Here is a 27,566-nt window from a genome sequence, read left to right on the forward strand (position 1 = left end):
ACGTAACAGCGGGGTTCTACTGTATATGAAATGGCTACACTTGTAGCCTTTTGCGGTGGCTTTGCGGTTATGCAGCTTGGCTGCTAACTCACAAGACATGGGTTCGATCCCGGCCGCTGTGGTCGAATTTCGATGCAGGCAAAATTCTAGAGACCTGTGTACTGTGCGAAGTCAGTGCACGTTAAGGAACCCCGGGTTGGTTGAAATTTCCGGAGCCTTTCACTACGGCGTCCCTCATAGCCTGAGTCGCTTTGGGATGTTAAACCCCATAAACCAAACCGAAACACCAGTGATGTGGCTGTGCCAACTGTCACAGTCTGTAAGTCTGTTAGCTCCTAGCAGAGTGTGAATGTGCTGGGTCAGCAAAACTGTGCATACACAAAACAGTTCCTTTGGATGATTTCTTTTTGGTTGGTTCAGTTTACCAGCTGCCAAGTTGGGAGTGTAGTCCTTGCATTAGTGCGGCTCTTGTATGGGTTTAAACGATATTCACGGTCATTGACTTTCCGGCTACATGCAGCTTCCAAAAGAACGCATTCAGTAGCATCTTTGGCTATGTGGTCTAGACCGTGATGAAAAAGATTGCAAAAACACAGGGTTCGGGTTGTGTGCAAGTTGGGGTGGTTACTGGTCGGCGTTTCATTTGAAGGTAATGCTGAGCACCTGCCACAGTGGGTCACTGGTTAGGGCGCTCGGCTACTGAGTAGGAGTTCCCAGGTTCGGACCCGGCCGCCAAAGCTGTGTTTGATGGAGCCGAAAAGCAAAGGCACCCGTGTCCTGTGGGATGTCAATGCATGTTAAAGATTCGCAGGTGGTAGAAATTATTCTGGAGTTCTCTGCTACGGCACCTCTTTCACTGCCACCTTCTTCCCTTTCCTTGCTGTGTAGTTCAGGTGTCCACTGAGATGTGAGACAATTACTGCACCATGTCCTTTCCTCAGAAACCAGTTTCAAAAAAACAATTCTGCTGAGCATTCCTCTTCATGCTTTTCTAGATTCTTGACCTGGTAATAGATTAACTGACTTAATGTACTACTCTAGTATCACTTTATAATGTTTGGAAAGAAGAGCAGTCTACTAAAAAATGAACACCAGTGCCCATTTTTGATAACATTTATGCATCTAGTGCTGAAAAAAATTGTTTCTTTCAAGTTCACATGGCAAATAGTTTATCGCACTTCCATCTGTTCACAAAACTGTGTCTATATGTGCCATGTATTTGGTTCTTTTATGCAGCTCTTTTCCATGTGTTCATGGGCGACGTGGGAGCAGAAGAACAGAAGAGAAGATTTAAGCAAGTGCGGAAGCACCTGTCGCAGAAGCTGGGAGACATGCAGCGTAAGGGCACTCACGCTGTACAGGTCCCAGCTGCTGCGACTCCTAATTGACATAATTGTCTGTGAATAAAAATGCTTATTTGCATAAAGTTGATATGTACTGTGAAGGATTTCAATCTTTGAACAGATAGAAAACCAGGGGTAATGGGATAGTCTGCTTTTTAGTATAGTACGCTGCTGAGGTGCTCACAATGAATCTGAAAGTAGGCCTAGTCTCTGCCGAGCACCGATAAGACCAACACCAGCAGGCCGTCACCATCAGGCCATTACCATCAGGCCATTACCATCAGGCCGTCGCCATCAGGACATCACCATCAGACCGTCACCGTCAGACAGTCACCGTCAGACCGTCACCATCAGACCGTCACCATCAGACCGTCACCAACAGGCCCAAATTACGGGTTCCTTCAGACCATTAAGCTGTTGGAATTTCTGACAGAGAGTGCAGTCATAAACACAGGAATCATGGTTTCTGCCAGGAGATCCCAAAATTGTATGCATAGATTTGTAAGGAAATTTTGGTGCAAAATATAGCATATTTCTTGCCCTAGACAATTTTAAAAAACCGAGTCTGCGAGCGCAGCCCTTTAAATTGAGGACTAATCATGCCCGATTTCTGCAGCGCGTAACTTGAGAACAGCGAGCTCCCTCGGCGCCATTTCAGTCTTGCTCGAAACGTCGCATTTCCGACTTTTTTTTTCTATTGAAGCAGCAACACTGTGCGTGCGGTGGTTGCAATAAAAAACAACCACGAAAAGAACACGTAGCACGCATTTCTATTGGCCAGTTAAACCACGTGACCTATATAGCAGGTGACGATTGGGTCAAATGGGGTCGGTGGCCATGGGCATCTGAACAAAGACGCCATTTTGTTGAGGCTTCTCCGACGTGCTTTTCACCATGCCTGGAAGTCCGATGAAGTTCCGCTCGAAAAACCACTATGGGCAGAGGTGAAGGAGAACAAAAAAGTGCACAAATGAACCAAAGCCATCGGAACGCGCGACGGATGCCCGGCGACCCAAAGTACTCGGAATCACCGCCAGACTCCAACGCTTCGCTGGTTCCACAGGACTGTGTCGACAGCACGTCGTTTTGCAGTGACTCCAGCTGCCTAAGAATCGATACAGCACCGTGGCAGCCAGCTAACTAGAAAAAGTAAGTGCCCGCGAAAAAGCTGCACTCAGAGAGCTGGACTCGATGCCTGCAACAGAAAGGAAGCTCCAATGCTTTAAGGCAAGTACCACGGAAGCGTCAGCAGCGCATTACGCTGTTGTGGATCTTGCCACAGTGAACATGCTCCTTCGTGTTATCTCGCTACTAAGTTAGTGTTGGTTTGTGAGACCTGCGGTGAAGTTGCCTCATAATGTGGCTCGCGGAGGGTGGACACTGAGAAGCGATGCAACCCCTTTGACAATAACATACTCGCGGGACGAACAATGCTCTCGACTGGGAATGGCCAAACAGCCATGACCGATATATCTGCCACTATGGGATTGTCCGACCGCAGCATGCACAAGAAAACGTTTAAGCGCCACCTCAAAAACACGCTGAGGCCAGCTGCCATGCGAGCGGCAGACGCCGCTATGGAGCAGAGCGCGCACGAAGCAGCAAGCTCTATGAAGAAATAAATGCACTTTAGGCACAGCAATAACATTGCCGTATGTTATGACGGCAGTTGGATGATGCGGGGCCAATCTTCACAGATAGGCGTCGGTGCCGTCATTGAACTATTTACAAGATACAGGCTGGACTTCGTAGTTCTGAGCAATTTTTGCCTGGTTGGCCCGAAACCTGGCATAGAGCATTATGAAGAATGGAAACACCAGTGTCAAAAAAACACTGACTGCAAGCCAGGGCAAATGGTGGTAGAGGCAGGCCTGATTTTGTTGCAAAGGTCAATTGAAAAACACAACCTCCAATACACTACTCTCCTCTGTGAAGGGGACAGCCGTCCTTATGATGCAAGTACCCAGGCTGAAGTATATGGTTCTGTGCAAGTTCTAATAGAGGACTGCATTAATCACGTCCAATAAAGGATGGGAAATGCACTGAGAAACCTGAAGCAAAAGCACAGGACTGAAGATGGATGAAGCCTGGGAGGGAAAGGCTGACTCACATCAGATGTCATCAAAAGCTGAGTGTGTACTATGGCTGTGCACTCAGATCTCATGAAGGTGACGTGGACGTCGTGAAGAGTGTAGTAATAGCTGCGTATTGCCACAATACTTCAACTGATGAGAAGCATGACCATTCACTAAGGCCAACTCGTGAAGAGTCGTGGTGCCAGCATAATGCTGCGAAAGTAGAGAGAGCCAGTCCCTAAGCACAAATACAATTTGCCAAAGGATGTCACCACGGCTCTTTTGCCAGTGGCTTTCCGAAAGGAAACTGCTTGAAAAGTGTTTTCAAGGAAAAACGCAAAACTCCAATGAGAATTTTCACTCAGTCATTTGGAGTCGTGCCCAAAACACAGCACTCTGCTTTTTGCTGTCGCTGCAGCTGCTGCTGAGACATTGTTACACTTTAACACAGGAAGCGAACATACAGCAGCAGCAATCTTGGGTGAATTATGCACAAGCGTGTCAAAAATTGGCCTCAAGGACTCTAGAGAGAGATATATGCTGCAACCGTATGTCCAGCAAGAAGCTCCAAGTTTCACATCTACTGAAGAAGGGTGTCAAGCGCAAACACCAGGACTTCATGCACGTGGATTATTCTCCTGGGGCATACTGAGTGCTTTTGGCCGGATTGTTTTAACTTCCCAGCGAGTAAAAATGTCGTAAAATGTTTTTCTCCATTCTCTCAAAACTATGATATTGATGGTGATATGTGATTGGAGGTGTGATATCTTTGGTTCTACTTATGCTATTGCTATAATTCTTTTTGAACCAGAAACGTAAATTCATATAAGAGTGCAAAATTATAAATTTGTGGTAGTTCATGAGAACACTTTTTAAAATTACATGTTTTCTCGAGTGTTGGGATGGGTTTTTGGTTTCCAAACTTTGACAAGCTCTGACCTTGGTTAAAATGAGACCAGGACATTCAAACTTGATTTTTGCATTCCCTGTGTCTTCTAGTTAATCTCATAGGTCAATTTTCATTGTAACACCTGTGGTTTTACAGGTAGCTCACCTCCGAACAAAGATTATAAAGTGCTCAATATCTTATAAACTAGATTACTTATAGAAAATCTATATGCATATTTGAAATCAGTACAAAAAACTATATGAACAGCGCAACTTTCATCAAAAATTTGCCTGTAAATAAAAAAATTGTCTTAAGACCAGGATCCCCCCTTATGTGCACAAACATGTACATTGGGCTAAATGCTTAGAACATGCTCTGGGCGTGTTTTGAGCTGAACACGCGGTATCTAGCGACATTTGGTTAAAAATGGCCTGGATGTAAGCATGTGCAGTTCAACTCACAGGATTTCGTCATTTTTTGCCTCCCTGGTTGCAGTGGCTTTACGAGCTGTGGAAGACACAGTTCGGTCGTTCTAGACAAGCGTTTTGCCCTCTGTACAAGCATAAGCCATTTATCAACCATGAAGAAAGGCGTAGCTACCTGCCCGATTTGACATACACTGATGCCGTCACTGATCTGAAAAAGTTGCGCACCTACTACAAATTCCAAGTTAAAATGTATATTCCCAATCTGTAAAGGGTCCCTCTTTATGTTTACACCTGAAAACAGTCTGTGATGGTTAAGGTAAAGTGAGATTAGGCTTTCCTGTAGAATATCACACCTAAAATTGAATGCTTTTACTTCCAATTTCTTATTATTGTTCTAGGTTCCATAGCTACTTTGCATATTTTCCACCTTTTTGTTTTTTATGCGATGTATATTTGCCTTTTTTTCCAATGCTTTGTATATCTACTTTGCATTTATGCTCAGAAGCATAGAGAAGAAAAGACAAGCTACAGATTGTGGTACAATGGTACGACAAACCTATAACACTGCTCTCAATTCATGGCTAGAACCTGCAAGACAGCTGTCGTAGGTGGTCACGCAAGAAGAAATAGCTTGATGTACCCAGCCAAATAGCATGAAAACGTACAGGCCCAAGATGGGTGGGGTTGACCTGGCCGACAGAATGATCAGCCTCTGTAGAATAAAAGCCCTTGTCAATAAGCGGACCAGAAATTTCAGAAGATTCACCTTTCAGCTGCTGAAACTCTTGTCACTGAAGGCCAAAAGCATGGCAACAATGACAGCGACAGTAAAACCGAGTGGGCTCTCCCAGCTAAGTGTGTGTCCAACTGTGGCCATCACATTCCAAGCATAAGGCTGAATACAGTTCGCTAACGTTTGTGCATACTGTTCACCATCCTTTGTCGTATGATGTGCTAAAACTCGCAAAGGTTGAATACGTCTCCTTTGTGGGAGAAAATCACAAAGGTTGCTTAACCCCTTCAGCAGCGACAGGTACATTTGTAAGCATCAACTTAAGAGGTGCATCATGCACCGCTTATTACTTCAACCGGCTGGAAAAGCAATATGCACAATTGTACATGCTTCCTGACAGGACAAATAGTGCCATCTGGCTTCATTAGAACGAAGTTGCAGTACAAACTTCTCATCAAGATGGATGCCCGAAAGTTTTATGGATCTGCTTATGGGTGCACTAGAATTTTTTGTTATCACATACAAAATAATCTCTATCAAGATAACATTTATATCAGCCTATTGCATAAGGTTTAGTTCTTATGCTGGCAAGCAGTTTTTGCAGTCTGTGCTAGAGAATGAGCTATGCCACACTGCAAAAGATATGTACGATTGCACAGCGCCTTATGGCTGCTTCATCACAATCTCTTTTTCGACTGCTTTGAGTCTCCCCCTTCTCGTTCAGTACTAAACACTCATTTTATGTATTTTAGGTCTTCAAGAACATTCTCTGAGCCAACAAAAAGCATGAACTATGTCGGCTTACCCAATACCTTCCATAAAATTTTCTTAGGTGCCACACAAAAGATCAAGCCAGTCTAAACGAAAAGTTAATGAGGAAGAACAGGTTCAAGCAATCGTGCCACCAGCGCAGCTGCCAATTATAGGCCACATCAGGATGCTTGTCCAGGCTTCCAGCAGCAAAAGTGCCATGAGTGAACATGCACATTTGTACCACAACAAATACAACAAGAAATTTCCAAACGTACAGTTCCACTGGTCTATTTTTATGAGTCACACATCATTAAAACATCACATTTTGATGACTACACAAAATAGCAATTGCCTCGAAGTAGACAGCTGTATGAAATGAAAGGAGTTAGTGAGCCTGTCTGCAGACTGCGGATAAGCTTAAACAAATATTGAATCAGCAGCTAAGTGTCAAAAAAAGTACACAACAGCAAGCTGATGTCATCGGTGCATTGAGCCCGAAATGCACTTCATCTGAAAATATGGCACAAAAGAAAGCCAACGAATAGAAAGGTGAGCACACAAAGCACCACAGGAACACAGCACAGAGAAAGTAACAAAAAAGGAACAAGACAAGCAATGTACATCTTTCCTGTGGACATGCAAACCACCAGTGTTCACTGCCCTAGCTAAGGAAAGGTAGAGAAGGAGACGAGGTTGCTAGGCCGTGACAGCTTGGGGGGACCCCCAGTTTCCCGTTTGACCTGACCGCCTTGGTGGCGCAGGCACTGGTGGGAAATCTGGGCTTTGCAGAGTTGGTGGTGAGCACCGAGCGGCATGCCGTTCTCCAGCCTGCTGTGGACGTCCCGACGAGTGACCTCGGCAATGAGGCTATGACTGACGGCTCTGACATTGACTTTTATATAAAGCGAGCGTCGACGGCAACCCAAAGGCACGTCTTTCAGTGGCAACAGACTTCCATGGTATGCAGTCCACGATCATTAGGTGGGTGGATGTGGGGTTCCTTAGCCTTAGACCCTCATTTCCCCATTCGCACTCAGCTAGGCTTAGTCACACCAACGCGGCTATAGAGGTCCGCCATTTTGGGCAGGTGACACCAAGTACCAGCTTACATTGCCTGCACGACCCGCACATGCTTCCGTGCCCCTTAGTCCCACCTGCAGATGATGCTCCCTTATCAATGGGTCATTCCACGCCAACCGTACCAGACGTTGCGCTCGACCAACTCCAATTTGTCAAAAAAAATTCATGGAAACTTATCCAGATGTGTATAATCCAACCCAAAAATAATTTAGAAAAAAAAATTCTTCGTGAGGTGAGGGCAGTTTTAATATTTAGAAAAGTCGAGAAACCAGGCACCACTCAATAATTAATAAAAAATTCAAATTTCTAGAAAACCCTCCACAATGTTTTTCATTGACATTTGCACAGTTTCTGGCGTTACATTTAATTCGGACCATGCAGCTTTACGCGGCATAAATATTTCTTTAAAAATTGACAAAAAGTATGAAAATGTACCGTTTCTGTCGTTTTTTGTTGTAGATATCAACTTGCCTCAGAAATTTGTAAATAGCCGTTTGTTTCTTCTAGATGTCTAGTACCTATAACAAATGTTGCAAGTGATGAAACTGCGTATATGAAAGTAAAAAAAAAATACCAAAGTTGCAAAAACTGTATTTTGAGCCAAAAACAGTTGTCAATTTCGCCCCGAGGTGCTCCAAGTAAAACTACAAACAATAGCGGGCTACGTAGAACAGTTTATTGCCTTTTATTTCTGAGAAATTCATCGAAGTAATTTCTGTTTTAAGCGAGAAAATTATTTTTAATGTTGAGCTCTAGCGCCACAAGTTGCGTCCTCTCTTAACGCCTCTGCACAGCAGAAAACGGCACCTGGTATGGCACGACTCTTACGGTCAGATAACAACTCCAGTTTTCCATCGTTCGCTGTCATGCATTTTTAGGGCTGGCGCTAAAGAAGATATCGAGTGACATTCAGAGGATGGTATGCAATAAACGAGATCATTTTTGCTTTCGAAGTTCGAACAGACCCACTTTGGTGCGGGGCAGCCAAGAGAAGAAAGCCGAGGGTATTCAGCGTGCCGTCTCGCATGGACCACAAGGAGGGATGACCAGCCGACATGGCAAGCATATCACAAGTGCTTTATTTATATCCGAATGATATCGCAGAGAGCACATGCCTCGGAGCGCACATGGTGCAAAGTGCACACCGCTGCGGCGAGTAACGTGAAACGCGCTGGCAATGAACGCGGCCCGCTCGGGAGTAGGTGTGTCGCTCGCACAAGTTGCTTCACCAGCAAAGTGGCTCGTCTACAGTTGTAGCGGAGTTAATAATGCATAAATTGCACAGATTAAATGAAATACAACCAAGACATCACATCGGAAACAACCGGGCATGAGACTAGCTGCTGCGGCGCAGAATATTTTAACACCGCATTGTTCTGGTCATTTCCAGATCGGCGTCTCAAAAGCTCCTATGTTGGTGCTTACATTTTTCATGGCTTTACAGAACCACACCAAACAACCCGGTGCTTACAGAACCACACCGAACAACTAGCTCACTTGCCCAGGTGAAAATCTTCAACTGGAAACTTAACTGGGAGAAGCTGGTTTCAATGGGAGTAACTGGTTTCAACTGGGAGTAACTGGTTCCAGTTGGAATTCAAATATGGTTCCAGTTGGATGCCAACTGGTACCACTTTGAAGCCCAGTTGGAACGCAACTGGTCCTAGTTGGGGCCAAGTGGGAGGCAAATGGTTCCAGTTTTCCACCAACTTGGAAGTGGCTCCATTTGTGGGTCAAGTGGGCAGCAAAAATACCCAATTGAGGGCCAACTGGGCAGAGCTGGTCATGGGTAAAAACCAAATGGGAAGTATTTTTTATTGCTTGGAGGGACGTCGAGAAGGAAATAAATGCTGCTGCGGCTCAGCACATCGTGCAGCCATTAGGCGCCGAATTAAGTGTACGTACTGTGAAATTAGCTTGCTTATCGGCCAACATTGTGGGGTTTGAATTGGGGAGATAAGAACGTTCTCCCCACTCAATCGCGGCTGACACGGTTCAAAGCCGCCCGGACCCCACCCCGTGATCGCGTACGCTACCGAGCGCTCGCCGACCACGGCGGTCCTTGTTCAGAGGGAAAAAAGGAACGACACATTGGCTGACACAAACAAGCATTTATTGCTATAGAAACAATAACGCCAGCCAGCAACAAGGTACGCTAATGAATCAAGGTCGTCCGACTCACCAGCAAGGTTCCGAGCGAATGTTCGCCCGCGCTAGGGCAAGGGATATATACTCCGAAGGGCGGACGGGACGAGTACGGGAGCCTGTCTCCCCGTCGCTTCCTCGCCCCGCCGACGAAGAGCGGAGACGCGAGCAACACGTCCGCTCGCGCCGACGATCCCAGCCGAAGCCCCCATGCCCCCTTTCCCGCGTGAGGGCTTTGGCAGTCCCCCGCGCAGCGATGCTGGCACCCTCTCTTGCCAGTTAATGTAATTGACAAGGGAATGCATTCATCCTCGAGGTGAGACTGCCGCTGCACGGTGCCTCGCAGGAAAGCAAACACAGGGGGCTGCAGGGCAGGTCCCCACAACATCAACCCGATCGCACTCTGTGCGCTGCATGCGAAAAGGCCCATAGATGCTCCTCTGGCGAATAACACAATTTCCAACTCTGCATTGCGTGTTTGCATGGGTTGCGCTGCAGCGCGAACATATCATGTGCCTGCGTTATTATTACAGCTATTTTTTTTTCATTAAGCCCGCCCTCTAGCCCGTTTCGGGCAGGGTAACATTATATTTATTTATAATTGTCCAACCACCGAAATGCACTTTTCTGTGACTGCAACTACTCTGACAGACCCGACATCGCAGCTTGCTGCGGTGACTCGGGCTGCCGACGTCATGTCCCGGCATGACCTACTTGATGCAGTGCGGGACCGCGCAGTGGCCCAGGGACCCAGCTGGGTCTGAAACTCACTTGCTGAATAAAGTTTTTCTGTCTGTCTGTCTGACATGCCGTCAACACTGCGACTATAAAGGGGCAGTTATACTCCGACGTAGCGCGCGCGCACGTGCGCGCGTGGCACGGCGATGTCACGTCGGCAATACGCGGCCCTCTATACTCCAGCGGCGCCCGACCGCCAGCCTGTTCGGCGGCTTCCAGCGCGGTCTGACGGCGCCCGGCGCGAAATGCAGCAGGATGCGTTTCGCGCGGGCCGCGCCGAAGTAGTCCGCACTGCGCGCCCTCTCTCGTCGTTGCTGCTCCGTACTAGGACAAGATGGCCACCTCCAACGAGAGCACGGTGGACCTCATGGATTCCGTCATAGACAGATTTTTAGACGCCGTGCGGCAGCATCCTTGTGTCTACGACACGAAACGCCTGGACTACCGCGACGTGGAGAGAAAAAAACAACGCCTGGGAGCAAATCCGCCTGCATGCAGGCCTCCCGACATGTGGGTCAATGCTGCATGCTCGTGTGCACATATCTCCGGATCCGGTACGCATGGCAATGTGTGTGGTTTTTGTCTTGATTTTCTTGTTTCAGTTGACGATTGCCTTAAACTGTGGAAGCGCTTAAGGGACCAGTACACGCGCGAGCTGAAAGCGATAGAAGGTAGTAAACGGAGCGGCAGCGGCTATGTCTCCCGGCGAACATGGGAATTCGCCGAGTCCATGGCCTTCTACAAGGATTGCGGCCGCCCGAGGAAGTGAGTTTTTATGCATTGTTAGAGTTCTGCGACACCGTTTATTGCTGTTTAGTATGGTAGTCACATTAAATGCTCAGCTCTTTAATCGCGTGTTTGCTGTTTTTCTCAAAACAGCAGTATTTTATTCGCTGCTTTGGATCCGGTGTACTGCTTCCTCACACGACGCTGCTGTCATGCGGTGCAGGGAACCTAGCTTGCGAGTCTTTTTTTTTTTTTTTAGCGACCGGAATCCGGATGGCATTTTGCATTTTTCAAGTGTGCGTCAATAATACTTTTTTTTGTGTGTTCATAAAAATGCTGTGTTTACTATAATTGGAAACAAGCAGTGTTTTTTCTTGCACAATATTTGAGGGATTAAAGCTAGTCAGGTACTTTTATGCACATTTTGTCCCATTGGTTAAGTCTCCTTTGCAGAGAACTGTATATAAAGAAAAAATTCAGTGAATATTAATCAGTGATAAAAATGCAAAAGAGGCCTGTCCATGTGCCCTACAATATTAATTATCCTTGGCACTTTCCAGCATGCACAGTAAGTGCCACTAACGTGGCCAAGTGATGTGGGTGCACAAACGAAATTCTTCAGCCTTGCCAGTGCGGGCCTGGTATTTCTCAATCCATGTAAACTTTTACTGTGCAGAACGACATGCAGCCTGAGTGCCGCTTCCTGTTCTTCTGGTGATGGCGATACTGTGGAGGACATATTCATGACCACACAGAGCAGCAGGCCACCGTCACCTATGGCAGACAGTTTCTTGGATGCCGCATTGCGTGCAGGTGCATCGACACCATTACTACCATCACCTCTGACACCACCAGTTCCCACCACAGCAGCACCAAAACATCTGAAAACAAAGCAAAAAAAACTGATGCATTTGAGGAAGAGCTGTTGGGACAGCTGCAAAAAAAAATGAGCAAAAATGAGGCATTTGGCCTGTCTGTCGGCCTCAGCTTAGACAGGATGCCAAGAAAGATGGCATCCAAGTGCAAGGCAAAGATCATGCAGGTCATTTCTGAATGTGAGGAAGAGCTGGATTGACCTGCATGATCAGGGAGGAATGGAGCAGCAGGAAAAGACATGGACTAAAGAAAGAAAAAACGCACACAAGCGCCGACCAGAGGCAAAATCTTGGGAGCACAAGCAAAAATCCAAGGGCACATGCTTGACATTCGGCATTGGGAGCCAAGAAAACGAGCACAGACGGATCTAAACATTAAAGAGAAAAAGAGCCCGAAGTACTAGTAATGTGGTTGAGCAGTACATCGGGCTCTATTCCTCTTCAATGTTTAGATCCATGTGTCCTCATTTCCTTGGCTGCCAATGACGAAAGTCAAGCACGTGCCCTTGGATTTCGCTTACGCTCTAAGATTTTACGTCCGGTTGGCACTTGTGTGTTTTATTTCTTTAGTCCATGTCTTTCCTTGCCATGCCATTCCTCCCAGAGCATGTCGCACAAACTTGCTGTAACCTTTATGCTATTCAATAATTGCATGAGTGTGCATATTTACATTTTATTATCCTTATCCATTCAGAAATTTCATTGAATACCTTGAGTTAGTTATGCTTTAATGATGTTTTTCTTCATAACTGCCTCGGGCTTTTTATTATTTTTTCAGTGATGAGAGACAGGGTCCTTGAAGTTCATAAATTATTTTTGTAATGCCTGGGCATTACAGGGTTAAAATTTTTCACATTTGTTCCCTTTGTCATGCTCATGCTTACTTGTTATAAAAAGATGGTTTGGTTTATGGGGTTTAATGTCCCAAAGGAACCTAGGTTAAAAGAGTACAATTATATACGGATGCTGCAATACTAGATGCCAAAAATGACTTGGCTCTAGCTCACTTCCATTGTGCAACTAGTGCAATTTTTTTAAAGCATAGAACTAGACACGTTCCTATTTAGAATAGCAAGAAATGGTTGCGAGCATGACAGTGCATGAACTAGAAAAGGAAAAAATGTTTGTCCTGCTATTTTTCTTTTAAATCCATCCTATATCATGCTAGTAGTTATATCATCATTGTGTGATCATTAAGCGCAACTATATTTGCTTTACAAGTGCCAAAGTCTGAGTACTGCTACACGCAAACTTGACAGAAATGCTTAAGAGCGTGGCTTGAACTCACATCAGACTCTGAAAGTGTTGGCCGCTTGGTTTTGTGACCTGTGACCATGCCATGGTGGCTTCAGAGCACCCTCCATCATCACCCGCTGCAGACACCCACACAGTATTTTATTATTTATTTACATATACTGCAGACCCTAAATGGGTCCTGGCAGGAGGGGCAAAAAGGCATAAAAAAGAAATACAGCGAATAACATCGCAGAAAATATATATAATGGCATTGAACAACAAACAAGCACTCAGCAACAATCAACAAGTAATTGTGTCAAAGGCATTGATGTTGTTTAGTAGATCAGGAGGGAGTTCATTCCATTGTGTTATTGTGCACGGAAAGAATGAGTATTTAAAAACATCGACCCTAGCGTTGTACGGTGTTAGTGAGTCCAGGTGATGATTTCTCGTTAGTCGCGTTGTGCTGGGTTTAATAAATAGATCAGGGCTGATGGAAAGCTTATTTTTGAGTAAGAAAAGTAGCTTGAACCTTTGAATTTTTCTACTTGTTTGCAGTGTCTGTACATTGTGTTGCGCCAACAGAGCGGTTGGTGAGTCAGTGGAACGGTATTTGTTAAAAATGAATCCAACAGATTTTTGCTGGATCATTTCCAACATGTCGATGTTACGTTTTGTGTAAGGGTCCCAGACGGTGCATGCGTAGTCTAGTTTAGGTCTGATGATGGACGTGTTGGCTAGGAGTTTTGCACTAGCAGGGGCAGATTTTAATTTATGCCTGAGGATGCTAAGTTTCTTGAAAGATGATGTACATATGTTAGATATGTTTTTATTCCAGCTAAGATTGCTGTTTAGAGTAACACCTAGGTATTTGTATTCGTAAACTTCCTCAAGCTGGTGAGGTGGAAGGTTATACGCAAATGATTGGTTATTCCTTTTATTGGTTACTTTCGTGAATACTGTTTTCTCATTGTTAAGCTTCATGTCCTATCGACTGCACCAGGAATCAGTGTTCTGAAGGTTAGAATTAAGAATGACCTGATCTTTGCACGACGTGATTTCATTAAACAAAACACTATCATAGGCAAAGAGCCTAATTTGTACTGGTTCACTAATTAAGTCAGCAATGTCATTTATATATATCGACAAGAGCAATGGGCCCAGTACACTTCCCTGTGGTATGCCAGAGGTGACTGGGAGATAGCTGGAACAATGATTATCAGTGCTGACAAACTGTACGCGGTTAGAAAGGTAAGCAGACACCCAGTTAATTATGAAGGAAGGAAGCCCAGTAAACGCAAGCTTACATATTAGTTTTTCATGTGGAACAGGGTCAAACGCTTTCTTAAAATCCAGGAAAATAATGTCAATTTGCCTGACCTGTTCAAAGTATCAGCAAAACTATGAATTACAGATGTTAGTTGAATGACGGCTGAAAGTACTTTTCTAAATTCGTGTTGAAGGGGAGAGAGAATATCCGTGTCATTTAGAAAGGTATTTATATAAATGGCTACAATATGCTCAATAAGTGTACAAGAACAAGATGTCAATAATATGGGATGAACATTTGTAACAGGTAATGCGGTGCCTTTTTTAATCATTGGCAGAATCCGCCCAACTCTCCAATCTGAAGGAACACTGCTAGTTGATAGGCTTCCACGAAAAATTACAGCCAGGAATTTAGATACCATTTCACTACCATTTCACTATAATGGTGCAAGAACATATTTGGAATCCCGTCAGGACCAGGAGACACTTTTGTTTTCAGATTTAACAACATTAAAAACACTGCAGCAGAGGATACAATGCTTATTTCTGGAGAACATGATACAGCAGGGTGACGTAGTGGGGTTTGATTTCGAAAATACACTGTAGAAATATGTATTAAAATGTTCGGCAATGGTTGCTTTATCAGTGCCAAGAACACCATTGTGCAGAACTTGGTCGACAGGTTTGTTTTTCTTGGACAAATGTTTCCAAAACTGCGGAGCATTTCGAATAAAGCTCTGCAGCGTGTGCTCAGGCCCAGCGACCAGTGCTCCCTGGTGCAAATGTCAGTCCAAGCGACACTGTGAAGGATTCATGTTAAGTTTGCGGCCGTTGGTACCTAACAATGATCTTTTAGCAGTTTTAATGTATGCATTTTATAAATATCGTGATATCATGATCATCAGCCTGACTACGCTCACTGCAGGGCAAAGGCTTCTCCCCATGTCCATCCAGCATGGCAATTTTATTTCACCTTATTTTTGAGTCACCTGCAGGAACACAATATTGAGCAAATGATTGTTCGTAACCTATTGTTTTTCTCTTTGGATGTGATATGTATTGCTGTTTTTTATTTCATTTTATAAGTGATTTTTTCTTTCCATGTGATATGTATCGCTATTTGTGATCTCATTTTATAAGTGATTTTTTCTTTCCATGTGATATGTATTGCTATTTGTGATCTCATTTTATAAGTGATTTTTTGTTTCCATGTGATATGTATTGCAATTTTTGCTCTCGTTTTTATGCTAAGTTATGAGCTCAATTTGTAATCCTGTACACAGAATTTTGAGAATCAGTACATAAACTGAAATTTAATTTTGTTATTTTTTTGAGAGCATCACTGTGATGAAAAGCAGGGCATGGTTCAGTGCAATGCTGTCATTTTACTTATTTGCACACTGTTATACAGCACAATGTTGCTAAGTTTCATTGTGATTGAGTGGCTTATTCTGTTTTTTTTTTCACGCGTACTAGAGTTGTGAACAGTTTTTACCAACATTACAAAAGAGTTCTCCATTGAAAAAAAGTTTTGTTATCTCAGAGAAAGCTACAGCTTTACTAATGGGTGACTGACTGCAGGTACTGTTCTCGACTTGTATTTTAAAAGTATGTAGAGATGCCAAAGCATGTAAACCGACCTCCATTGAGACTGGAATAATTTTAATCAAAGGAAGACAGTTTATATCACCTGTATCAACAGGAATAAGACGATACAGCATATGATACGCAACTTGCAATTAGAGTGTTAAGCAGCCGTGTTACTTAACAACCTGTACTGTGCAGTTTATATGAAAATTATGGTGAAATTTTAAAGACTAATTGTATTGATTTCTCCTCATTGAAACTTGCACTACAGCATACTTTTGGCTCACATGTCTGAGAAAGGTCGCAGTTGGTTCCTTGTGTAAAAGAAGTTTCATATAAGGTACCAGTTTCTTGTAGAGGAATGCATGTGGCGTGGTGAAAAAAAGTGTCTTAGTGAAGGATTAAGAGATCAAATTGGATGCAAAGTCATGAAAGAACCTAAAGCTTGGCAAAAAAATGAAAGAAGGCAAATGCATGGCTGAATTTTTTTAATACAGTCAGTTTGGCATCCTGACCAAACAAAACATTGAGAGAAGCTCAGGCTTACTACAAAGAGTATACAGCCTAATGAGGTCACGAAGAAAAGTTTGGCTCATTTATTTATTCATTCATTCAAACAACTAACCGTCTATACATGGGAGTATTGTAAACAGAACGTGCATGAAATTATCGAACATATGAGAAAAAGAAAGTTTTGCAATGGAAAATGTTATACAGTGGATAGCAAGAATTAAGGGGGGATGCGGGGCTAAAATATCGATTTTCGGAAAAAAAATGTGCTTTAAAGCTTGAGTTGTTTTGGATTGCTGGTTTAATGAAGAATATTCTCACCAAGTTTGGTTGTTATCGAAGAAGTAGAAAAGAAGAAAATGAATTTTTTTCACGACGCGGTGGGGCGCATTTGCCGTCGAAGGCGTCTGTGAACGCTCTTTTCAAGACGCGGCCGCGGTGCGGGCAAAAAACCGAACGTGAAGTGAATGCCTGTGATAGAAAGTTTGTTTTTCGCGCTGTTTAGTGACGGAATACTTTCCATCGAGACTATGCAAGGCAACTATCGAAGAACTAAAAAAGAAAGGCATATTACTGGCCGCAGAAACCGAAACAGGAGCTCGAACCGAAGCAGTGGGTGGTAAACCGAAACAGGAACTCAGATTGGCGGAAATGTACCACGTGACCACCCAACGCTGTTTTCGCGCCATTTGGAGTCTTTCCTGCTTTGGTGCGCTCGACGCTTGCTATGTGTTGCTATATCTTCCTTCTGTGAGCTTATTGCGATCATCGGGTGGCCGGTGGTGTGACCCGAAGATGCCCGCAACGAAGGCTTCGACACGGAAAAGCTTCGGGAAGCGAAAACGCACGACGAAAGCGAGAGGCCTAAACAGCACTGGGCGACCGCCAGCAAGTGAGCGTCTGCCTGTGCGTTCGCCAAGCCCAAGCCTGCTGCCGGCGGCTGATGCGAACCCTACAAGCTCCGATGGTGGTTCGTCACCTATGGAAATGTCTACTGGTTCTGCTGATGGTGGTGAGTGCCAATTGACGACATTTGAAAGGAAGGTCGCGCTACTTTGCCAGGGTCCTGCCGACGAAAGCGAGGAAACGCCGGAGCCCAGCGGCTACCGTTTTATAAAAGTTACAGCCATCAAGGCGGTGGTAACATCGCTTCTGTGCCCGCATTGTCATGGACAGTCGTTGGACTTGGAAGAAATCGGTGCGGGTGTGAATCTGGAGTTTGTCGTGATGTGTGGATGGTGTGGTGAAGTCAAGAAGGCCGCGCATGCTCCACCTGTGAAGTCCAGTCGGCAGCCTGAGCTTTCATTGCGCCTCGTGGTTGCAAGCCGTAACTGCGGCATGAACTACAAAACCTTGGCAAACTTTTTTGCGGGTATGGATGTGCCAATGCCCATGCACCACAAAACATACCAGACAGTAGCGGAGAAGCGTCTGATGTCATGCGCGAAGCCGGAGCCGCTGTGAGGGCAATCAACTCCGTTGCTGGCTCCACTCAACTTTTGGACGTGTGTGTAAGTTATGACGGAACTTGGCATAAACGCGGCCACACCTCACACTTTGGGTTCGGCATTGCTATCGAGCTGGAAACTGGGTTGGTGCTGGATTTTGCTGTGCAATGCAACTATTGCCATGGCTGCAACTATGGTCCCAAAGAAGGTGAGGATGGACATCAAGATTGGAAAAAAGCACACAGTGAGGTCTGCCAGAAGAACTTCAGTGGATCGTCGAATGCCATGGAAGTTGAAGCTGCAGGCATAATATTCAGTCGCTCTAAGGAGCTTCACAACATGCAATACACCACAGTGCTCTGTGATGGCGACAGCAAATCATTCCTGCATGTCTCTGCCTGCAGCTGTATGATAAAGAGATTGTGAAGGAAGACTGCATAAATCATGTCGCAAAACGTGTTTATGCTGGAATTGAAAAACTAAAGAAAACGATGAAAGGTCTAGGAGGCAAGGGGAAGCTGACGCAAAGCGTGGTAAAAAAACTCACTGCTTACTATGCATCTGCCCTGAAAGAAAATGCTCCAGATGTGACAAAAATGCAACGAGGAGTATTTGCGACACTTTTTCATTACTACTCGACGGACGAAGTCCCACGACATGACGCTTGTCCACATGGTGAGGACTCATGGTGCCACTACAATCGGCACAAAGCCCTAGTTGAAGCTGGTAAGCCATCAGTGCCAAGACCCCATCATCCAGCTTTCAGCAGAGACGTTGCCAAAGAGCTTGTGCCTCTCTACAACCGGCTTAGTAAGCCAGAGCTCCTTGCATGATGCTCAAGAATGCAGACGCAGAATGCAAACGAGTCTTTCAATGCGCTAGTGTGGAAGAAGTGCCCGAAGACCCAATTCGCATCCCTGAGAACCGTGGAGACTGCAGCAGCCTTGGCTGTACTAGAATTTAATGAGGGTGCACGTGGCATCAAGAGAGTATTTGACAAGCTGGAACTAGAACATGGAGTCCAGACGATGAAGCACGTCCAACAAGCAACCCATCAAAGCATTGCCCGAGCGAAGGCAAGGGCGATGGACAGCTCTAAAGTTGAGAAAAAGAAAAGAAGGCTTGAAGCAATTGCCACAGAACAGCGTCGCGTTGAAGATGAGGGCCCGACCTATGGAGCAGGGCACTTTGATTAATTTTTTTTTACCACAAAATAAAATAGCATGTTCTCAAATCTTTGAACTCATTTTTCTGAGTTTGCACTTTTTGGGGAAACAAAACCGTTAGGAAAACAATCATTTCTAAACTACATTGCCAAAAGATGCTTTCAAGGTGGTTTCTAGACTGAAATTTTCCCAGGAACAAGATAAGATACTTTTTAAAGTGCTAAATAGTTTCTAAAAGAAAATATTTTGAGATGTCTGACATGTAATGACAACAAAAAAATTGAACTTTGTTTTTAGATTGATGACATTTTTACAGAAATTGCATAAAAAGCATGCGAGCGGTCTTATCTTGCACTATGAACCATCTAGAAGATATCTAATTACAAACAGTTGATATATCTCCATTATTTTTGAAATGATAGTTTTCCTAAGCTGAGACACATGATTGATGAATATGAGAGCTATAACTTTTTGTCTGAGCTAGCGCATTGAAACTTTGAATATATTCTAATGAGCAGATTATAAACAGTCGCTGAAAATTTGATAAAAATTGATGCAGTAGTTCAAAAGTTGACTCTTGAGCCTAGCATCCCCCCTTAACAAGCAAGATATGCTTGAATTCAAGGAAACTTTAAAATGTTGAAAATGTGGCTACATTGTAATGGTTGAAAAACCTGCATATTATTGAATGAAAACACAATTCCATACATTTCAAGTACTACTGGGGACAAAAGTTTCCGGGACGCAAATTCTAGGAAAAAGGTCATCTGATATTGTAGGAAGGCATTAAAGGCGTAAATGCTACTTGGTCTCTTCGCAATAGGCGACTGGGTAGTGAGGTGGAGCTGCAATAAATGTTTTTCCTAGAACCCTCGTCCCAGAAATTTCTGTCCCCAGTAGTACATCTAAGATAACAATGGAGACCTAGAAAGGATGAAAAAGAAATTTAATGATACACAAAAAAGAAACCGTGGGTGTTTGCCCTTAATTTTGTTTCAAATTTTCCTGCATTGCAGTTCAGTGCATTGTTATTTTGTTTTTGACGTGTGGTGTTTGCCCTTAATTTTGTTTCAAATTTTCCTGCATTGCAGCTCAGTGCATTGTTATTTTGTTTTTGACATGTGGTATTTACAGCACTGAACATTGCCTTAAACCTTATGCCTCATGGCTCTCTACTCAAAACATTGATTATTCAATGGACGGAGGTTCCGTACAGTCAGACAAAAAAAAGACTATGAAAAGACAGCAGGATCAAGACAGAAAAGCAATTTCATGTCTGCATTAAAGCAGTACTAGCTCCGCCTGACAACACTCAACTGCCATGGCAATGAGCCTTCAGCAGACATGAAGTAGTCTGCAATTTCATCCCTCATTGCCATAGCAGCTGAGCTAGGTCGGTGGCTTGATGGTGGTGCAGTGGCATCAATTTGGGCAACCGTGCGCCTCCATTCTCCGTCCTGCAGTTTCCTCACTTGGCCTGTCCCCGTAATTGTCAGGGCAGTATGCATTGTCAGCCATGAGGAAATTATGAAGGACCACGGCTGCTTCTATCATAGAGGTGAGGAGCTCTGGCTTGCCCTCCACGGTACCCAAAAACACTCGCCATCTAGAAACTAAAATGCCAAAAGCATTTTCAACACACCTGCGGGCTCTTGAGAGGCGATAGTTAAATACTTTTTTTCTTTCTTCTAGCTTCCTGCCAGGATAGGGGCGCATCATATAAGTTTGCAGAGGGAATGCTGCATCCCCAAACAAACAAACTGGCCAGCTAGAAACTCCTGAAGGGAGTCCCAGGGTTCCATCTTCGATGGCTTTCTTGAGATCACTCTCTTTGAAAAACGCGCCATCTGAAAGCCGGCCTTGAGCTCCAATGTCAACCACAATAAAGCGATAATTGGCATCTGCAACAGCAAGCATTAGCAATGAGTAGTACCCCTTGTAATTGAAAAAGTCTGACCCACTGTTGTCAGGGTATTTGATAGCAAAGTGTTTGCCGTCGATACTTCCTATCGCATTTGGGAAATTCCATCTATTTTCATATTGCTCTCTTATTCTTTCCCACTCTCTCTCACTTGGACAGCTAAGTACGACAGGCTTCAGGCAATCATAGATTGCTGGAAGTGTCTCCTTTATGATATTTGCCACTGTGGATGCATGAATCCTGTAGCTCATTGCAATGTCTTGTATTGATCCTCCAGTGGCCAGGAATCTAGAAAAGTATGTTGACAGAACAAGCACTTCATATTAGTGTTCAAATACTTATCGCAATGAACTTTATTGCTGCAAAAATCAGTTACAGGGTGAAAAATACATGCGTCGTGTTTCACAATCAGGACTAAAAACAACAGTTACAATGCCATAGGGAGTAGCAAGGAACAACAGTACTGATGGAGAACAACATATTCATCTCTTTAGGAGGCAAAAATTTTTTGTGAAAATAAGCCAATTGTCTAGACCGTACACATCAATGTAAAAGTTTAATTTACTCTGATATAAAGAGAGGGGGAGTTTGAGGCTCAAGAAAACGAAAGGAATAGTGCGATCGTGACGTGGCCACATATTGTTCAGAGCACCTATAGCTAAGAGCCAAGAAACTAGGAGTCTGCATTAAAGAATGTGGAAAGCACGTTGGCTGAAGCGCGGCACTTCGCGCGCAAGACAATGCAGTGTGGCATAACCACTTTTCCTCGCAGTGGCGGCCTCCCACACCGTTGCTGCTTCGTGTATCATCCGTCCCCACGCCAATCCACAATTTCCTCCGCTTCTTATCACCTGCAGTTTTCGCAACCTTTCCTTTTATGGCCTGCGCGCTTTCCTGCGATTGCCCATGACTGGCGAAAGACCGGCTTCTCCTTACAGCTCATGAGCATTGCGGTTGATGTGGACACATTTAAGTCCAGAAGAAAAGGAAGAACACAAACGCGCGTGCAACGTCCATGCAAGTGAGGTGCGGGCGGAGAAAAAGGGGAGCTAGCCGGGTGTGTTGGACGCTCTGCACATTCTGCGCATGCGCTGCTCAAGCCACGCGTCCTTGCGCCGTCCGAGTGTGGGGGGACCGGTTTTCCGCATGGCGCAGCGTCGCCGACCTGACGTATTCGACTTCAGCCGGCGCTCGCCCGCGCGGCGAAAACGTCGGAGTATAAGTCCCCCTTAATGAACTAGAATACTGGTCTAGTGGCGCAAACGGGAGGGCGCGGGCATACCCTTTCGCGTAGAAACCACCAGATGGCGCCACTGCAACCTTTTCTAACGGTGCCGTCGCTGCTGTTTTCAGGAACTTGTGTGTTTCTCCGCATCGTCGTAACGATGGGGTGCATAATACGCTCCTAGTTAAGAAACCTGCATGCCATTGGCTTCAACTAACTTCAACGTAACCTCCTAGGCCACTTTTTTCCTCACCGTGCCCCTTTGAGCATTTTGGCAAATATGAAAAATCGCGTCGCTCTATGTCGTCTGCTACGTACCGACAAAGGGCAATGCGAAATGCTCATAAGGTCTCTTCGATTTGGCTGCACTAGCTTCACGAGTTCAGGGAGTGCAGCACTGTCCTCTTCAGGTCTCTTCGATTTGGCTTGCACTGGCTGCACCAGTTCAAAAGGCGCAGCGCCGTCGTCCTCATTTTTCCGGTGACGCGCGCGCCCCCTGCACTTTTTTTCTCGTTTTGTGAAGGTGCAGGGCTAGTGCTGCACTAGTTCTCGGCCTGCGTGCACCACATCGAGGAGAGGTGTCAACGTAGTGTAACACCCGTTTCATATGCTGCGAATTTTGCCACACCAGCACTGCGAATTCGGTCCCGCTATTGACGCCGCAATGCGATTGCCGCTCAGTCGTTTCACATGCAACGCAGGACCTGCGAATTCGTTCGGTGTGACAGCAGGGTTGCTAGATGACTGCTCATGGAACCCGTGAATAAACGCGGCATTAATGCAACATGGAATGTGGTCGTGTTGTTGTATTCATGCGTGCTTTTAGACACAAAAAATATTTTGAATGTTTTTTATTAAAGTAAACAGTTCTGAATTATTCAAAAAGTACATTGGTGCGCTGAATGAAATCATTGGACGTGAAAACAGCGCGGCCCACCAGTGCGTCGATATAACGGTCAAGTTAGCTCAGGGTCTCCGATCCGACATCTCCGGCTCGTTCATTTTGGCAATGGCGGGAGTTAGCGCTTCCGATCCTGAACGCGTGTGCCTTCTTATCCTCACGGAGTACTACCTCCTCGAAAAAAAAAAAGATAGTCTTTGCCATGCACCCAGAGAGCGTCTGTGAAGAAGACGTCGACACGCCAGCGCTTCCCGGTTCCTTCGAACGTGGAAACCACCGGCTTCTGCTGCTCGAGGAGTACTTCCTCCTCGAGAAGAAGTTGTTGGAAGACATGCAGGCACTGAGGCGTTAGTGGGTGCGGCCGCTGTGGAAGAATAGAAGCACAGAATCCGAATTCTACACAGCCGTAAGCTGAAATTTCTTAAATGTCGTCTGGTGGGCTTTTTCACATATTTGCTGCTTACTGAAGTAGCCTACCCATAATCATGATGTGCAGATGCCTCTCCTGATATCGGGAGACCCAGACTACTTCCGGAAATATTACCGGATGACGCCGGACCGTTTTGAGCAGCTGCACGCGCTGGTGGAGGGTCCACTGACGAAAGGTTACCTCACACGTGAGCCGCTCCCTTCACGAATGAGGCTGGCGATCACCCTCAGGTCAGTAGCTTGACTGCTTGCAAGTTCGTGGAGTGTCTGTCTGTTCATCTGCTGCCGATCTATGATGTCAGATTCTTGTTCGCATCACATTAATTTTGCCATTCCTGCAATCAGTAGTGGACCAAAGTCTGGGAAGTCGCCGCGCATACTAGAACGGACAAACGGTCTTGTCCCTTTACCTTGTTGCTACATGGCATTCGTAAAACTGAGCTACAATATGGGGGCAAAAAGTGTTTTTGTGGCAACTGCTTCGGTAGGCCCACAACTGTTTCATTGAACCGACACAGCTGTGAGGAAAAGAATTGTTTTGTGTGTAGAAAGTTTTTCTGTATTTGGAGGGACTGCTCAGTGCCACAAATCTTGCATTAACTTTCCCCGTCTCTTCCACTTTTGCCTTTAGATACTTGGTATCGGGGATGCATATGCAGGAGGTGGCTTTGGCCTTCAGGGTAGGCATCTCCACTGTAGCCGGGATAATTCATTTTACATGTCGGCTCCTGTGGAAGGTGTTGCAACCTCTCTGCTCAAAGGTATGCTTTATTGCATGCCTACCTAAAGACTGTACATGCTTTAGTTATCATGTGTGCATTTTTAATTTAGAGGTAATGGCTATATGACCCATGCTTTCATCGTTCATTTCGTAAGGAAATTGGCATGCACCGACTGTAGACATAAGTCAGTGGTTCCAGTTGTATCCAGGCTCCCATGAACGTGTGATGAGGGGCCAGTGGGCATGGCCTGAATAAAAACAAACTAAACAGTGCCAGTAAGAGACAAGCGCAGACTTTCAAGTAGGAAACCTGAATGTAACGCTCGTCCTGTCTACTCTACCTTTGTCTAGTTTTGTACGGCAGTTTTTTGTTTTCAATTCTACAATATTGCTATAGAATGCGCCAGTAGACTATGCAGCTTCATATGAGTGTTTACGCATTGCATCACTATTCACGTTATAAAAATAATCTGAATAATAAGACACACTGAAAATGATTTCATAAAATAGCATTGTTTGTTAATGAACTGCAATACACAACAACACAATACAATACAATGTTAAACAATTCAGTTGAAAAGTGTCATTATAAGCTGGTGCAAGAAAAATGTTTAGTCTGGCTTTACAGCCTTGATATCTGAGTCCAAGAAACCGCTGGAATCTCGATTAGCACTTGAGTTTATAAATGCCACCACCACCATCACCGCCTCCATGTGATAAGCTGATCTCTTTTACACCACTTCTGCACATAAATGTGCATCTCATGGCATGGCAAATTTTTATTACAGATGCCAACAACTGAAAGGTGGCAAGAGATTGCCAACGGCTTCCACCAGAAGTGGAATTTTCCCCACTGCGTCGGCGCAGTGGATGGAAAACATGTACAAATACAGGCTCCACCCAATTCTGGAAGCCTGTACTACAACAAGGTACTAACTGTGCTCTGCTAGGTTTCACCAGTAGTGCTCATTGTTTTGGTTACCTGCAGGGCACATACTCCATTGTGCTGATGGCAGTCGCCGACAGCAACCTTAAATTCGTTATGGTTGATGTCGGTGGCTATGGTCGACAGAGCGGCGGTGGCACTCTAAGTGCATGCAGCTTTGGGAAGTGCCTCGAGCAGGGCGTTCTTGGCCTGCCAGTCCCCAAGCAGCTTCCCGGTTCTGCAATTATTGCACTCAATGTATTTATTGGGGACGAAGCTTTTCAGCTTCGACCCAATTTCCTCAGGCCCTAGTCAGGAAGGTGCCAAGATGAAGAGAAAAGAATCTTCAATTATCGCCTGAGCCGGGCAAGGTAAATTATCGTCTGAAATTCTGTTCTCAGAACATGTATTAATCTATGCTATTTATTTGCAGGAGGTGCGCCGAAAGTGCCTTTGAAGTGATGGCCTCACGGTTCCGCATTTTCCGTCGTGTCATCAACCTCAAGCCGGAAAATGAGGATTTTGTGGTGCTGGCGTCATGCGCATTGCACAACTTCCTCACCGAAGATGAGTGCTACATGGACACGCAGTATGTGGACCAAGAGGACCACTTTAGGAATGTAACCAAAGGGCAGTGGCACTCAACCCTGGCAGCTGATGGAGGCTCAGCCATGCTTGGCCTGCAGCCTCCTGCTGGGCACAACTTCTCCAGGGCAGCTGCCAAAGCACGGGATATTTTTTGTTCATATTTTGTGAGTGCTGCCGGTGCTGTACCATGGCAGCGTGCATCTTGTGGATTGCGGCCATAATGCAAGGTCTGTGGAGTGCCATTTTCAGCATTGTATAAGTTGGGTTAACCCATATATGCCTGAGGTGCTACATGTGGGACACAGTTTTTTGTGCACAGTAGCTTAAAAGTTCATTGTGTAAAAGCTTGTACCCATTAGTTTTATTTATCGTTTATGAGGTTTTGATGTCCAAAAGGGCCTCAGGCTATGGGGACATCGTAGTGAAGGGCTCCAGAAGTTTCGACCATCTGGAGTTCTTTAACGTGCACTGACATTGCATAGTACACAGGCCTCTAGAATTTAGCCTCCATCAAAAATCAACCACTGCAGCCGGGATCGAACCCGTGTCTTTTGGGTCAGCAGCCGAGCACCATAACCACTGAGCGTTAGTATATGTTCAAGAGCCTCTAAAGTTTCCCGCACAAGTGTAACATTGTGTGCATTCTGAGAAAGCCGCCAGTCTCCTCTGAAAGCAGCAAGCTGACAACCCCACAGACAACATTGTGAGTGCAAGAAAAGCATACAACACTTGCACAGTGTCATGGGAAAACCACCATATGTGATGAGAAATGTGACATTTGAGCTGACGTCAAATGTTTCAAACATTACTACACGCAACAGATAGCACATTTGCTTAGTACCCTGACCTCTTTCCTTCGCCTGCTACAGTGTTATGTACTAGGGGTGTAGACGCAAACTAGTAAACTTAAGAATGGGAAGCCCACTACGGCAGCTCAAGAACGCTGTGTACATTCGTTTCTACCACACTACGCTGTCTGCATAGATGGCTCAAAAGTTCGTATTGAGAAAAATATTTCTATCAATAAAAGGACGACTCTGAACATAAATTTAATTTTCTGAAGTTTGGGCATATATGGGTTAAACCTCTCATAAGCTGCATATCGGCTAAATGTCACTATAGGGGAGGGCTCTGGATTCATTTCAGCTACTTGGGGTTCGTAATGTGAACTGATGTCGCACAGCATACCAGTTAGTTCGGTTTATGGGGTTTGACGTCCCAAAGTGACTGCGGCTATGTGCAAAGCTCCAGTAATTTCAACCACCTAAGGTTCTTTAACGTGCACTGATGTCATGCAGCACATGGTTGTCTAGCATTTTGCCTCCATTGAAATTCGACTGCCACGGCCAAGATAGCACACGGGCACCCTTTCTCTACATATGCAACTTTTATTTGAAAATAACAGTTACAAATTCTGTTAGCGGTCTCTCTTTACTGATCCTGACTTGAACTTGCTTCTCCGCATTAGCTATGCTTGTGTGGGGGTTCCAGTAGCCTCACTTGAAAGTAACCTTCTGTTTCAACTATGTATAATCATGACCTGTTCATCATCTCCACGACTGTTGCTGGAGGTCGTCTTCGAAGGCACATTGTGCTTTTATCCTAGCCCCTTCAAAAGTTCTACAAAAGATCTTGCATGCATGGAAGGCCCAAGCCCTTGCACAGTTCGGATTGCTTTCTTATTCAATAGGCAACCAGCGGGAGATAGTGGGCATTTTATCTCAGAAAAACATGTCGTGGTGCAAATTTGGCATTGCATTGAAGGATTAAGTACATTCACACCACTGTACAGGTGGCAGGACATGCAAGGCAATGGTTTGGCATGACTTCTTCAGTCTTTTTTTCATAGCTAAAA

The 27,566-nt window shown here is 45.0% G+C and overlaps 2 protein-coding genes and 1 pseudogene across 9 annotated transcripts in view; 2 read left to right on the forward strand and 1 right to left on the reverse strand.

Moving 5' to 3' along the window:
* LOC144121684 (uncharacterized) overlaps positions 1–27,566 on the reverse strand; it is a 228,049-nt gene that overhangs the window by 127,306 nt on the left and 73,177 nt on the right. The window contains exons 3-4 of one of the 8 annotated variants that reach the window (XM_077655030.1): positions 13,074–13,158; positions 11,157–11,791 (exon numbers count right to left, since the gene is read on the reverse strand). The exons of 6 other annotated variants lie outside the window; for them this stretch is intronic. In XM_077655030.1, coding sequence (XP_077511156.1) covers positions 11,401–11,791; positions 13,074–13,158 — 476 coding nt within the window. In that variant the 3' untranslated portion in view covers positions 11,157–11,400. Of the gene's footprint in view, positions 1–11,156; positions 11,792–13,073; positions 13,159–27,566 lie in introns of those variants that run through there. One more of the 8 variants, XM_077655028.1, reaches the window with a different exon arrangement.
* Positions 9,847–10,999, forward strand: LOC144121686 (transcription factor Adf-1-like). Its single transcript, XM_077655036.1, is given in 3 exon segments — positions 9,847–10,644; positions 10,646–10,694; positions 10,787–10,999. Coding segments are annotated over 3 exon segments (342 nt in total). The 5' UTR covers positions 9,847–10,518; the 3' UTR covers positions 10,954–10,999.
* On the forward strand, positions 23,251–26,812 carry LOC144118489 (uncharacterized; annotated as a pseudogene).

The sequence above is a fragment of the Amblyomma americanum genome, chromosome 2 (assembly GCF_052857255.1).
Source record: "Amblyomma americanum isolate KBUSLIRL-KWMA chromosome 2, ASM5285725v1, whole genome shotgun sequence".
NCBI classification, from domain to species: Eukaryota; Metazoa; Arthropoda; class Arachnida; order Ixodida; family Ixodidae; genus Amblyomma; species Amblyomma americanum.